General features: G+C 27.5%; 1 protein-coding gene across 18 annotated transcripts in view; it reads right to left on the bottom strand.

Moving 5' to 3' along the window:
* Positions 1 to 6,359: 6,359 nt before the first annotated feature.
* The window catches only part of LOC112284397 (uncharacterized), a 34,922-nt gene continuing 25,382 nt past the window's right edge, over positions 6,360 to 15,899 (bottom strand). For 17 of the 18 annotated variants that reach the window (XM_073535060.2, XM_073535061.2, XM_073535062.2 and 14 more), the window contains 12 exons: positions 15,661 to 15,813; positions 15,026 to 15,193; positions 14,519 to 14,698; positions 13,390 to 14,280; positions 11,742 to 12,317; positions 11,453 to 11,603; positions 10,070 to 10,219; positions 9,209 to 9,675; positions 8,762 to 8,893; positions 8,278 to 8,430; positions 7,201 to 7,405; positions 6,360 to 7,089 (listed from right to left, as the gene is read on the bottom strand). In XM_073535060.2, coding sequence (XP_073391161.1) covers positions 6,857 to 7,089; positions 7,201 to 7,405; positions 8,278 to 8,430; positions 8,762 to 8,893; positions 9,209 to 9,675; positions 10,070 to 10,219; positions 11,453 to 11,603; positions 11,742 to 12,317; positions 13,390 to 14,280; positions 14,519 to 14,698; positions 15,026 to 15,193; positions 15,661 to 15,813 — 3,459 coding nt within the window. In that variant the 3' untranslated portion in view covers positions 6,360 to 6,856. Of the gene's footprint in view, positions 7,090 to 7,200; positions 7,406 to 8,277; positions 8,431 to 8,761; positions 8,894 to 9,208; positions 9,676 to 10,069; positions 10,220 to 10,387; positions 11,233 to 11,452; positions 11,604 to 11,741; positions 12,318 to 13,389; positions 14,281 to 14,518; positions 14,699 to 15,025; positions 15,194 to 15,660; positions 15,814 to 15,899 lie in introns of those variants that run through there. The other variant, XM_090251804.1, reaches the window with a different exon arrangement.

Here is a 15,899-nt window from a genome sequence, read left to right as displayed (position 1 = left end):
TCAATAAGCAATTAGATTGAATTATTTATAAATAAGAAATGATTTAAGCTTACAATAATTTATTTTGTTATAAAGAGTGGAGGGAAGAGGTAGTCTTGATATTATGACAAAATAACCATATCTTATTGCTAATAAAGAATTGAAGTTGCTCTTTGCCATAAGCATCTATATTGATTTTTTTTTCCTTCTTGAGCTTCTTTTAATTGTACCTTTATTGTTATATGTAACTCAGATATGTGATTTGTCAAATTTTTTCCATAAGATTATTAATTTTTTAAAATCAAAGGCATCAAATTATTGATTATAATTATAATAAGTAAAAAAAGATGTTTGTTGTATAGAAGAATATATTGTATTATTGTAAAAAAACTCTGTTAATGACAAAAAAAAATTATCAATTTTCTTATTAGTACTTCATAGTGCATCTTAAATATTACTTCAAAACTTAGTTTATGTACTTTGTTTGTCCATTGATTTGAAGACAAAAAATCAAAGATAGCTTTATATCCATCTTTAGAATCTTAAAAAATATTTTTTTAAATCTTAATAGAAATTGAGTCTTCTTATCTAATATAATATTTTTAAATAATCTATAATAGCTATAGAAGTTGTTAAAAAAAAAATTATTTATTTATTTACATATGATAGATTTTTTATATAGTATAAAATATACCATTTTGATAAATAGATCTACTGTCATGAATATAGAATCATACAAATCTGAGACTCAAAGATGCATAATAAAATCCATAGAAACAAAAGATCATAATTTTTTTAAATTAGGTTAAGGTTAAAGAAGTCTATAAAGATAATAACAAGGAATTTTTGATCTTAAACAAATATTACATGATTGCACAGTCTTTAATTGTCTTTTATATTTGAAGCTATGAAAAATATCTTAATATTAGCTCTAATGTCTTGTTTTATTTAAAATATCAGATTGCTCAAAAGTTATGATAAGCCTCGAAAATACATAATTATGCTTCATTATTTAGAATATATAATTATTTCTTGAAATAATATAGATTATTTTTGAACTCAAACTTAGAAGTATCATAAGACTTAGAATTATTATTTTTAATATCATGAATAAGAGAATCAAAAGACATAATTAATTAAATTTGTTTGAAAAAAATTGAGTCAAGAATCAATATTGATTTTATTATTAAACAATGAAAATGCTTTGACTTTGAGAGAATCACTTTTTATTAATTAAAATCTGAATCTCTTTCTTTTGGTACAAGATAAGAATGTCTAGAAGGGGTATTTAACAAACCTTATTAATTTTTGAGTCAATAAGTGATCTTGAAATCAAATCTTAATAAAAACATACTCCAATGGGCTTGGCAATAATTCAAATCTCATTTGACACAAAATACTTGAGGTTTTTGTAATCCATATACATGGTGACTAGACTAAAAAGGCCTTCTAGATAATAATATTATTTTTGAAATGAATCCACAATTATAAGAAGCTTATTGATGCAAATCTCATAGTTATTATGGGCTGCTGAAAATTTCTTAGGATAAAAAGCTATAAGATGGAGCTTGTCATTTTTTGCCATTTGTGACAAAAACAAAATCTAAAGCAAAGTTTAATGCATCTATTTCTATAAAGAATACCTCAAAAAAGTCGACGCAATCAAGATTGGTGTAGAAATAAATGTTGTCTTGAAAGCTCCAAAAAATGCTTTAACTTCTTTGTTCTCCTTAAGTTTGTCTTTAAATGCCTATCATGTAAGAGGAGCTACAATTTAAAAAAAAATCTTAATGGTGATTTGATAATAGTTAGTAAAGCCTAAAAAAAATTATACATCTCTAATTATTTTTGAGAACTTTTGATTTACAATAGTTTGAATCTTTTTAGGATCTATTTTAGAAATCTTAAATAAATATAAAAATAAATATTAAAGAAATAATATTAAAGCTAAAAAAATATTTAAAATATAAATTTTAAATAAATTATAAATAAATCTTAATTTAATCTTAATTTAATCCTAATTAAAATCCTAATAAAGCTTAATCAAATCTTAAAACAAATTCTAATTAAAACCTAATAAAAACTTTAATTAAAATCTTAATGAAGCTTAATCAAATTATGAATCAAACCTTAATAAAACCTTAATGAGATCCTAAATCCTAACCAAATTCTGATAAAATCCTTAACCCTAAATCAATCCTAATGAAACCTTAGAAATATCCTAAATATCATCCAAATCCTAAATAAATCCTAAAACAAACCTAATCAAATATTAAATCTTAAATAAAACCTTAATAAGCCTATAATATATTAAAATTTTAATAACTAAAAATTAAACTATTGATTTTGATTTAAAATCTATAAATTTTACAAAATCTAAGTTAGCAAAAAGCATAAAAAATTTGAAGAAGATTACACATTTCAAATAGACAATAGTTCCTTAATCCCACTTAAGTATTAGCTTGCTTCTTTTTCCAACCTTGATATTGATATTCTAGAGTTATCATTTCTTAATTTCATCATTCAATTGATTCTAATCTTTGAATAATTTTTGAAAGTCAAGCTAGCTATTAATGAGCAAAATTTTATATTAATCCAATTGAAAAATTGATAAACATCATAGAAATACTCATTGGTTTTTAAAATTCCAATTTTTGAGACCACAATCCATAAAAACTCTCACATCCTTCAATCTAATTACTCAATTAATTCTAAATTTTTTCACATATATTTACAATAAGCATATCAAAAAACTACCAAATTTTTATTTATAAATATACAAAAAAACTCAAAAAAATCTCAAACTTATAAACCTAATTTATTTTTTTAAATCTAAATTTATCAAGTACATCATTTAACTTTAAAAATTCTTCAAAACCTCAATACTGATCCAAATGATATAAAATTAACTCTTAAAAATCTCTTTTTAAGTCTAATTTTTAAAATATATTCTTTAATTTATAAAAGAATTCCAAAGTTACCATAGGTATGTGATTTTATTCCTTGAGGTCTACTTTTGATCTAGATTCACAACCAATCCTCTTTGGACATTAAATTTAAATAATTTGATGTAATTTTTCCTTAAACTTATACTTAAATTTATTTAAAGATGCATGTATTATTTACTTACATAATTTATTTTAATTTGAGGCATTTATGCTCTTTTGTTTGAAAAAATTTATAAAAACTTCAATAATGCTTAAATAGTAAGATGGTCTTTTTATCCTAGAATTGGACATTAACAATGGTTGAAAGGACTTATTAACTACCTTTAGAAAAAATAACAATCAAAGTATGTGGCAAATACAGTTTGTTGTATCTTGGACTTTCTCAACATATGATCACTGCTCCTTGTGGAACTTATTTCTTAAAACGAGTGTATTGTCATGGACATACATATATTTAGTTAGATAATATGAATATATAAAAGTAGGTAAAAGTAGGTTAATTTGTTAATATTATATAGAAAAGCTTCCTAGAAGCTTCATGGATGCAATTTCACCTTTATACATATTTATAAAAAAATTAATAGGTTAAAAACTTTACTAACAAATTAGCCATGGATGACATGTATTGATAGCTTATAGTACAAGCTAACAATGTGGTGTTTATATAAAAAACTTGTCTTACAAGTTAAGTCATATAACTCACGAATTGGACACATTTTGGAGGTCCTATAGAATATTGCAATATAGCTCTTAGGTAAATAGTATAGATAGAGGCAAGAATAAAGTTTTTTTTTATTCTCATCAATTCCTTTTCTTGTTTTTAGTCTAATTTCAAGAGTCTCTAGTTTTCTAAAATTTAGCAATAGCTATTCTATTTTTTTATTAAATAAATTTAATTTCTTATTTTTAATATGTAATTTTTTTTATTCATTTTTTACTTGTTCATATATTTTTGTTGAATTCTTATCTTTAATATCTTCTAATCTAATTATTTTTTATTTTCAAAGTCTCTATATTAATTTAGAATATTATTTAAATTATTTTTATTATTTAAAATAGATATGGCATAAATAAATAAAATAGATTAAATTTTTCAGAATGCATAAAAGCTCTTGAATCTATAAATAAAATTAAGTTGTACTAGACTTATGATTTTTCATTATATTAGCAAAAAAACTTAATTATTTGAAGGAAAAAGTTAAGATTATAAAGAAACCATTCTATCAAAGATTTTCCTTATGATTGCTCCATTTATATTTTTTGTATCAATTTTTTTAAAGTCGTTTTAGCTAATATTGTTATAAATTTAAATATAAAGAGACAAATCACCAAATAAGAAAGTTCATCCAATAAGAGAATTTACTCATTAATTTAGTTTGTTAAGTTAATTTGTTAATTTAAAAATAATTACTAATACTAATTAATACTACTTATAATTTATTTATTCTTTGCTATATATCACTAAGACTTTTATAAGTTATTAATCTATATTAGAGTTTAAATCAATTTATATAATCAACAATCAAAATAGATAATGTGATTAAATTCTATTATTTTTTTCATCTTGATATAATTTTTTAAACTAAAAATAAATCAAAATAAGATAGTATTAATATTAAATTCAAATACCAATTAATTTTTGTTGATTTTTTATTTTTAATATCAATTTTCTTTATTAAAATTTATAGGAGTGTCAAACATCAAGTGGATTATTAAGCTTAATAAAAAAAATAACATTTTTAATATGCATAAATCTAAAATCACTACAATATGCTAATTGAATATAATGTAATAACAATCAATATTTGACTTAACTTCTAAGTGGTACTACCAATACTTAGAAATATAAATTTGATAATTTAATAGCAATGCAATGTTGATTAGATAATCACTTAGTTTACTCTTAATGATCCTATATTCCAACCATTATCCATCTTAGATATGGCATAGTTATTTTTTTTTTTTTTTGTATAACCATGTAGGCTACAACAAACACGTGAGGTCATAGAATCATAGGAAAAAATAATAAATAATAATTAAAATAAATATCTAACTTTTCTTGATTAATAACATCTTTCAAAGTGCAATGAGTGTCATATTAGATTCTTCCTATCATTATATGATGTTTGATTATAATTATTAACTTAACCTTATCAATCTATTTGGTATTCTATGATAGTTTAACAATCTACTAGTAATATTTATAAGAGCTATTTATTCAAATTGAGAATACAAAGGAAAAAAAATTAAAAATTCTTGACATATTAGCTAAATTTTATGTTGTTATGATCTTCAAAAAGGAGCTCAACTTCCAATTCACAATTTATTATAAAATGAATTAGCTATACTAAAGAAACATATTCCGGAAAATTTGGCTAAAAACTTCATAAGCCATTCAAAATTTTTAACAAGAATACCTATCTTATTTATGAAGAAAAAAATAAATCATTGTAGATATATGTGGATTATTATAGAATTAATAAAATTATCATCAAGACTAGGTATCTTCTATCAATTATATTAGGACTTGGTTTTTTTTTTTTTTTTAATGTCATTTTTTAATTTATGATGGATTAATTATTTACACTAAGATTTATTGTACAAAGATAATTTGCATGAATATTTTTTTAATATCTAATATTATAAGTTTCATATTTCAGAATAAATTTTGTAACATATAAAAATATATATATATATATATATATATATACATGTATGGCTAAATTTGTATCACAAAGTTATTCAAGTAAATACTTCAATCACAGTGTATCATGACTTACTGTTTATATATATATATATATATATATTTGTGTTATATACACTATTTGTAGACTAAAAAATTAAGAAACTAAAACACTAATCATAGACACAACCACGAAATACTATCAAGTGGACAACATCGACTTAAATATCACAGAACTGTACAATTTTTGATTTTTTGTTCTTTTAATTTATTTGTTTGTTTTACTTGAAGCTATTTTGAGAAATTTGGTGACACCATGAAAATCTTCAAGTTTTATCTTGATTATCAATCAAATTATGCTTGTTCTACTATTTCACATTCTTTGTACAATTTCTATACTATTTCATTCAAGAATTGGAAATTTTGTGACGTAAATATGTACATATGTACATAAAAATATACACAACCATTATTATTATTATTATTATTACTATACATTGAAAATCATAAATATAGAATCTAATGACTTTTGAATACCATAGTTAAATAACATAGTTAAATCACAGTTATTGTAAGGTACATCATATTAAATTTAATGACAAAAGTGTTTCAATATGTTTATCATTTTCAAAAATTAAATAAAGTATTAAATTGTAGGAGACTATTTCATCATGTGTACACAACACTTGCTCTTTTTCTCTTTCATCTCAGGTTTTTATTACTATCTATGTAACAAATATATATATATACACATTCAAACAGAAAAATTTGAGTTATATGAAAAGATCAACATTTTGAGGTTTTCAGAAAAATAAAAAAATCATATTTTGTTGAGTCCATCATTTTGGACCCTAAAATAAAAATAAAAAGCAGCTTCTTCTGAAAATTTTCAGAACAATTTACTCATTCAATATTTGAATCATCACATTGTACCACATGAACTTAGTTTTTTTTCTATCCATTTGTTCCATTTATTAAAAACCTAGTTAGCTGTTCTGAAACTCTGGCTATCACCTTTCCCAATAAAAACACAAAAAAAAATAGACCTCAGTTCTTTTTTCCAATAAATCTAAATCCATCAAAAATGTCAACCCAACAATTATTGCTCATGTAGTTTCTTTTTCTTTTTCTTTTTCTTTTTTTTTGTCTTTTCTTTTCCTACATGACCACAATACAAAATATACAAAGAAAGATAATAGAAGAGTGATATCAAAAAATGATAAATGTGACAAGCCTTGCCTTGTTGTCACACAACTTGGCACAATGAAGCCACTCCTTGTAAAATCCAAAAGTCTGGAAATGTGAGAGGGTCAATATTTAGGCTTAGGTTCAAAATGTAATTGGATGATGCTCCCGTTGTTGTCAAAACTCCTGCTCTCACATGCGTTTTGTAAAGTGGGCACTCGTAATTTGCTGCTGGTGGTACATAATTGACCATGGGTATGAAATGTAGCACTGGAAGCTTTGAATACATTTCACCTGAAAATTCAGATAATTTTTATCACATTTTTCACTTCTCATGTTTTTGAATTGAAAACTTGATATTATTAGTGGCAATAATTGTATTGTTTCAATTAGAATATAAAATACCTGAATTGGCTTTTGCTAAGAAATGCCCATCACGGTTCCAACGAGCGCCATCAAGATAGAGACCGTAGATGTAGATCCCATTTTCGGGTGCCTCTTGAAGTTCATTTTCATTTTCTGTTTGGAGGACGGAGAAACTAAAACTCAATGTATCAATAGGGATTTTATACTTTCGAGCATGTGTTTGCAATGCCCCTGTCATAAATCCCTACAAGATTTTTCAAAATACATGAAAGTTGAATTAGTCATTAACTTCAATTTCTGTACATAGTCTTATGCTTGTTTGTTGATTTATCATTCATAGTAATTGTTAAGCAGACTCATGAAATACATGAAACATTATTGATGGTGTCTTTGTGTCAATACACACACACACACACACATATATATATATATATATATATATATATAAATACCTAAAAATTATAAAAAAATACAATAGGTCCAATGTTTTTTATTATTTATTTATTAAATTAACACTTAATATGTTTATATTTGCTGGAATCTAAAAAAAATAAAAAAATATATAATAATTAATTAAAATGTGAAATTTTTGTGTTTATTTCTTGGTAATGCAATAATTAGCTTGTTTCAAGAACTATAAACACAAATAAATCTTGGATTTGAATAAAGAGTTGGAGTGAAAAAATAAATTTATCAAATCATTTTCATCAAAGTCTCATTTGGTAAATATTTGAAAAAACTAGTCTCTAAAGACCTTTTGCAATTTTTCAATCCATAACAAGTTTTCAACTTTCCATGTCAATTTCATTCTTCAAATGATAACACAGAAAACAGCATTCAAGTCATTTCTTTAACTGGAAGGTGGTCACCTATATAAACTAACTAAAATAATGGATAGACATAAATATGATATACTATTTTGTATAAAACATTTCAACTTGATATTTAGTATTACTCTCCCATAACAAACTAAATATAAAAAAAATCACAATTTCTATTATTGTTCATATATATACACACACACACACATATATATATATATATATATATTCATTCATTCAATCAATGATTTAAGAGTTGAGGGAGTGCATTAATATTTGCAAAGCCATTCAATACCTGAGGAAAATAAAACCCAGGAAGCCAAAATGACTTGGGCTCTCCTGTTAAAATCCACGTCAGCATGAAATCCATCCGCTTATGATAATCTATCATCCATGATGCAAGCGGCTTCAACGATGGATAAGCCACTGATTTCCATAGTTCGGGAACCTAAAGTCAATCATTCAAATCTTCATTTTATAAAATTTTCAAATAATTTTCATCATTGATTCTTGTTATTATTATTATCATTATTGTAATTAATGCTAATGTTTAAAGTTTATGTTGAGTCCTTGAAGTGGAATTTCTTTAGTGTGATTTTTTTGTTAGATATTATGACATGCACAATAATTCGATCATCATCATGATTTTTCCTTAGATTTACATATATTTGTAGTTTGTGTGCTAGAAATTGTACATAATGTATTGCAAAATTGGATTATAATAGTTAAAAGAGAGAATTGTTTTTTGGTTTTATTCTGAGTTAATCTTGTTGTCGTACTTGATTTGATAAAAAGTTGTTAAACATGCTTTCTAATTCAGCAGACATAACAACCAATCCTTTGATTGCGCGTTGCAATTCAGCTAATGTGAACACCATCACTCTTAATAGTTTATTGAACCTTTCACATTCCTGCACTTTTTCTCACTCTGTTTGTTAAATTCCTAAATATTTTACGTATCTATTTGTGTGTATACTTATATATATATATATATATATAACCAAAGCTTCAAAATTTTACCCATGTATACACACATGTAAATTATATCAAAGGTATTTGAATTCTCTTAACTCCTATTATTTCACATTCAGTTTACTAATGTATTTCAACATCAATCAAAGTCCTTAATTAGATATTTATATATAAGGTTCTATGTTACTTTTTATATGAGGAATGTTGCTACAATATTTGTTACAATAACAAAAATAAAAATAGTAAAAACCCACTTGAAAAAGAACCACTGTGAGCGAGCTCATAGGCGAGCTAATCCCAGAAGGAGAGGTTGCCACAGCTTGCTTGGCAAGGAGGGGGTCCAAGGCACTCGGCAAATTAAGGGCAATGTGTTGTGCGAGATTGCCCACAGCTTCATCGGGGCTCTTTCCTCTGCTTCCCCCACTTGCTCGTGGTTGAATGCTTGAGATCACATTTGATATCTTGTTGCTTTCTTGGAGTTGGAATGTTATCAATGCATTCTCGTGCATTCCAAACACATCTGGTCCTTCACTATTTGGCAATGACCTGATGTATTCTATATAATCAAGTCGGACCCCTTCTTGTGGTGGTTTGTAGATGCCTGAGTTTGTAAACTTGTAGCTGTCTACAAGGACCACTGGGTTGTAAAAGTGTCGAAGGTTACTCATGAGGCACCGTCGGTCTAGGTCGTCCGTAACTCTCCCTCCATAATTGATTTCTCCTATTTCATTTATTTTTTTATGTTTTTTCATGTCAATTAGGGTATTGAATGATTATGATCATGATTTGTTGAGCTTTTATTGCATTTTAACTCAATCTTGGTTTTAATTCTTAATTCTTTACTTTTTAATAAAAAAAATTAAAAATTTGTGATAACTTTTATCATTGTGAGTGGAAAAGTTAGAAGAAGAGACTGCAAGGCATGATAACACATTGTGTAGATTTTGAGGTGTATAAAGTGAATTTGAAATGCTTTCATTAGATTTGATCTGCTATTAACAACTTGAATGACTTAGAGTGCTAGTATTTGATTATGTGTGTGCATGTGCTAGAATAAACTTTATTCATATATATATATATATATATAAAGAAAGTTTGGTAATAAGGAAATCAACCTGTCACATAGAGCAATGCAGGCCAAGGGATTTCTTCTTGCTCCTCCAAAAACATGAACAATGTACAAAGTGCACACTCTAAATCACTGTTGTTGAAATCATACTTTATGTTCCATCCCAATGGTCCAAATTTCCTCCTTTCTTGTATAACTGATTTTTTGACATGTTCACAAGAGAGATTAAAAAAAGTTGATTATTACATGTTTAGTGAATTTCTAGCAACATCAACTTCAGATTTCCATGTTGAAATTTCATTTCAGACTTTAAAAAATTGAAATCTTCTGGATAAAATCTTCTGGATTATTTCACTTGCAATACTTTTTGACTTTAAAAATTACAAATTATTTTGATATTTTACTATCAGTTGATTATAGTCCATTAAATGTATGAGCTATTCAAACTATGAATAACATCAAAATCACATTGGTGAAACAACCCTTCACTAATTCATTCATTGAGTTTTTTAATATTAAAAATATATACAGCCATCGTGTTCAGGTTTATGTCTTTTCTCATTTAAAAATAATAAAATTTTAGTTATGAGTTAAATTCTCAAGTTAAGCCTTCAACAAAATGGAGATATTATGAAAGATATGTGCAAAACTTCAGAATAATAATTTCAGACCTATAAACCTTTCAAAATTCCATTTTTAAACTATAAAAGTATGAAAAATTATCAAATGATATTATAATATATGATTGAAAAAGATGTGGTATTCAATGTTCATAATTTTGGGATAAAGGGGAAAAAAAAAAAAAAAAATGAAGACAGAAAGAGGCAATTAAAACAAATAAGTGAATAATCAAGTAAATATCCTTGGTCTTTGAGAACCATCTCATGTTAAATTCAATAATATATTAAATTTATTAAATTCCTTTGAAATAGATTTTTTTATTTTTTATTTTGTTTTATTTTTACATCACAATGAATTTTTTCTTTCTTTCTTTCTGTAAAAATTATATTCCTTTCATTGAAAAAAAATATTTAAAACTAAAACCTTCAATTATCTAACACACATCTAAATTGTAATACATCTTTTCTCTCTCTTTTCTTTAGTTCACTTGTCAAAGAAGAAACAAGTAAAAACTCTAAAAATTATGTGAGTGTGATGATGTAAATTTTAGAAAATTGACACTAATCAATGGTTCAAAAAATATTAAACCTGTCAATACAAAACCACATTTTCACAGATATTTCATTTAAAAAATATTTATACCAAGGTGGATGCAGGACATCTAAAACCAACAATCAAAATGAATTAACTCCAGATTTCATACACTGGGTACCAAAACAACCAAATTAAACCTAAGAAAAAGTAAAAGAAAATACAATGAAGTAACAAGCAAAAGTAAAGAAAAAGGAAAAAGTTGAGAGTTACACACCAGCGTGAAAGAAAGAGATACAAAACATCAATTTCTTCCAAGGTGCTCTTTTAGAGCATGTTTCCACAAATTCATCCCCAAAGCTTGCATATGTTTGCAAAAGATTTGCTTTGCACCCTTTGGGAGGTTCATTGGTGAGCTTGATCCCATTCTATTCAAACATGTTCAAATTTGTCAATACATGTATTCTCACATGCATGAAGAACCTTAAACAACCCCATGAAGATGTAAAAGCATGGAGAAAAATGGTGTGCAAACAAACAAGGGGGGAGGGGAAGAAGTGGCTCACTTGGAGAACTGAGACGGGGAACTTGGATGAGGGCAAGGAGGTGAGCCAGAGGCGAAACTCCACATGGATTTCATTGCGGTCGGACGAGAACCGTTCTATGATGCGTTCCATGGGTGTCATCCATGAGCTCGCAAGATGGCAATTTTGCAAGCAAACCCAATCGCCAGAGCGCTTGGCTTGAGAAATTAGGGTTTCTGCAATAGGGCCTTGCCCTTGACCAAGGGATATCATGTGGAGGCGTTCTCCTGCACGCCTTTCTTGCTTGTCTCCAAACCGCTGTAGCATTCCAGATGGATCCGCCCCTGTTGAGAGGATGAATATGATGGGGGTCACATTGGATGAATCGGGAAACACATCATCAAGCAAAAGGGGCTTGGACCCAATGTATTGCTTGCCCAGCTCTTTGCTAATGAAGAGCTCGCAAGCAAAGAGAAGCTTTTCCTCGCGGATGACTTTCAGCAACATGAGCCACTGAAATAGGGTTACATCCGTGCACCATATCCCTGGCATGGGTTGCATGTGGGGGTCCGAGTGAACAAATATAGGCTTCCATATCTCTGGGTCTTTGGCTATGCCCTGAAGCCATATACATTAACATTTTTTTGTTATTTTTTTAATATTTAATATGCATTCATATGATTCAACAGCAGGTTTTTGATGTCAATGTGAAACTAATTTTGTTTTGGGAGTTGCAGGGAATAGTTGCAACAAATAGTGGAAAGATGATTGATTTTGGTTTTTATGGTTAACATAACTGGTGGTTTGCAATGGGTTGGTTTTTGTGTTGGAATTGAAATTTTTTACTTCTGTCTCAGTCATATTCAATTGTTAATTTAAAACATAGTAAGAAAGAAATAAAGAATATCACAATTAAGTAACAGATACAACACTGTTTCAGTGAAAAGTTATTTCTATAAGTCAATTACCTATCCAATTTTGGTTTGTTTCACATGAAAGTTGTTAAATTTCTATTCATATATATATATATATATATATATATATAATGTCATTTTTATTTTTTGTTGAAGAAAATTTTCATACTAAGATTTTTTTTTTTTTTTTTTTCGAAATGTGTGCATTGTGTGACATGAGTCACTAATTTGGAGGTGTTTTGTGATTATAATGATGGACTTAAGAAAGTTCCAAAACAATCTATAAAAAGAAAAAGACATCTATCTAAAAGGCAACATGTTTTGTACATATATACATTCATTTCATTGTATGTCAATGAATTTAAGCTACAACAGATGCACAAAAGTTTGTTTAGCATCTGAATGTAACACTCTAAAGCTATTTCAAATTTTGATTATTCTGTATGCATTCTAAATAGTAAATATAAACTAAAAACGTAACATTACTCTTCAATTAACTTTGATAAAATATTCAAAACAAGAAAAAATAATGAGTAATCTGTTAGATCCTATAATTTTGAAAATTCAATCTTGTTTCATGAATTGAAATGTCTGAATCTATGTCACAATCAGTTATGGGGTTTCACATAAAATAGTTTGAAAAAAGCTCCATGTGATTAATCCATCATAAAACAGCAATAAAAACTAGTGCCATCATACTTTACATTAAATAAAAAAAGAAAATATAAAATTAAAATTAAAAATTAAAAAAAGGTAATTGAGAATGAAAAACTTACAGCACACAATGTTTGAAAAGTGCGGGTGGGTATCTCTTCCAAAAGCAAAAGGTTGGTCCAAACTTTCTCAGGGATCCAATCCACATTTGGTTTTTGTAGGGAGCCTTTGCGGGGATCAGCACCTGCAGCATATAATAGAAAGAACCTCCATTCCAAAGGATTAATTGACCCACTGTGGTGCATAATAGTGGTGCAAATGAGGAATGAGAAGGTGAGTTTATGCTCTTCAAACAATCCTCGGCTAACATTGAAGTACATATACTCGGTTATGAAGTGGACTAAGATATCCAATCGTTCATTCAATCCATCGGCTTTTGGAGCCAAGTCTATACAAAGATTGAACATGTGATTAAAGAATGTTAATGAGTATTGATACATTGAGTCAATCAAAGCAAGATCACTAATCACAAAATACAATATAGATCCACGGTTGGCAACTATGCGATATAATTCCCGGGCTGCCCTAATCTCTTGCTCGGTGACTTCAGCTTGTTTGACACGCTCTGTGATAATCCCCGAAGTCACTTTGGAGATTTCTAAGGTGTTGATGAGAACCATGTTGTCTAAAATATTCCCTTCACTTTCTTTCAACATTTTCAATATCTTGTCCTCAAGGTCTTTGAGTTGTTTTTTATCACTACTTATCGAGATGACAAGTCGGTCATTTTGCTCCTCTAAGTCGGATCTTTCCTTTCTCACAACCTCACCCAATAGTTGGTCTTCCAATCCTCTCATTGTGACAATGAAGTTCACAAGTGTCACTTTGATGCAAACATCTGGCATGTAATGTGGATTCGCTACTTTGGTTGTCATATATAATTTGAAGTTGTGGTCATAGTCCACATCTGTGTCTCCCATTCGTATGAGCCACCTTCCTTGCTTAAAAAATATCTGTGGTCAAAGAGTTAAAACATAAATACATGAAATTATTATTTGTTAGATAGTTAGTTAGTTTTTTTTTTTTTTTTTTTGTTTGTTTGTAGTTGATAAAATGAATAAGTAAATAATACAAATCAAATTATTGTTTTTGTCATGATTCAATGACATGTAATAACATTTGGTTCTTTTTAAATCCTTTACTTTGATTTAAATAAAGTTATAGTTAAATGGTGTAGGGGGATAATCAAACTTGTTTTTGAAGAATGGGTTCTAAAGCTGGATCAAGAGTGTCTCCAATATCTTCAAGTAGTACAGGATTCCCAAGCCGGATGCTGCTTTCTAAAATTCTCAACAAATTTATGTCCGTCAGCCGCACAACTCTCAACCCATTCTTGCTTTCCATTGCTTTTATCCAACTATTTGCTTGACCCTGCAATAAAATCATTGTGATATTGTCATCATTTTTATTCTGACCATTGAAAATCTTAAGCTACTTTTCTTCTCAATAAATGATGGACTGAATTTACAAAAACACTTTAAAATTCAGACTTCAATAGTTTTGCAAGATGTCCAAAGGCAAAATCAATACAAGTCAACAATGCCCAAGTTGGATTTTCTAAAATCTACATTAAACTAAACGAGAGAAGTATTTTTTTATTTTATTTTAAATCATGTGTATTTTTTTAATATTCTTTTAATATATTGTGCAATGTATTAAAACAAAATAAAAATAGTGGATGTAAGTGTGTGTGCTTACTTGGGGATCTACCATGAGAGGCCATCTACGTCCACGAGTGACCAGAATGCCATTATCAACTGATACATCATCACTTGGAAGGCCCCAAATATTCCATTCTCTTACCTCAACTGGTGTTGCCAACAGACCTCGCAATGTAAAATTTTCTGAGCATGGTATTTTTTGTTCCTGAATCAAATATGGATTCAAGTTTTATGTAGAACAAAATTTAATTTGATGCTTGAACCTAACTACAAATCCACCTTAAAGTTCAAAATAATAATAATAATAATAATAATAATAATTGTACATCTAAATTTGTATTGATTTTATTGTGTTTTATAGATTTCAGGTTTTTATTTTATTTTTATTAATGTGTTGTAGATAGTTCTTTGCTTAGTTTCTTGAGAACACATTCAGTGTTAGTAATCTAACATATTTTATGGCAAAAAAAGAAAAAGAAAAGTGATAAATGCAATATTGAGATCAACACTGATTCCTAACATGATTTTTCATTCAAAGTAAAAGAAAACATAATTATCAAATTCCAAATATCTAACATCAAAATAAACCTTGTCATTTGTAGTGATTAATTTATGAAGGATCCTTTTAATTTTATCACCAAAGGAAATAAAAAAATCAGTGGTAGTGTATACCAAGCAATAAGTAATCCAATTGCCAACAAGGACTTCTCGGTAGGCCCCAGAGAAAGCTCCATAATAGGAAATGCATGCACAACATAAAAACACATCTCCAACAAGTAATTTCCTTTTTTCTTCAATACTTATGGCCGTTTCTTTCCACCTCACCTAATCATCCAACAACACATTTCAATGTCTTGTTGAACATTAGGCTTTCAACTAATCAAAGTCATTCATTTAATTTAATTTAAATT

This window comes from Physcomitrium patens, chromosome 7 (genome assembly GCF_059467195.1).
Source record: "Physcomitrium patens ecotype Gransden chromosome 7, ASM5946719v1, whole genome shotgun sequence".
Classification (NCBI taxonomy): domain Eukaryota; kingdom Viridiplantae; phylum Streptophyta; class Bryopsida; order Funariales; family Funariaceae; genus Physcomitrium; species Physcomitrium patens.
The sequence above is the reverse complement of the archived record's forward strand: the minus strand, read 5'-3'. Positions and strand labels throughout refer to the sequence as shown.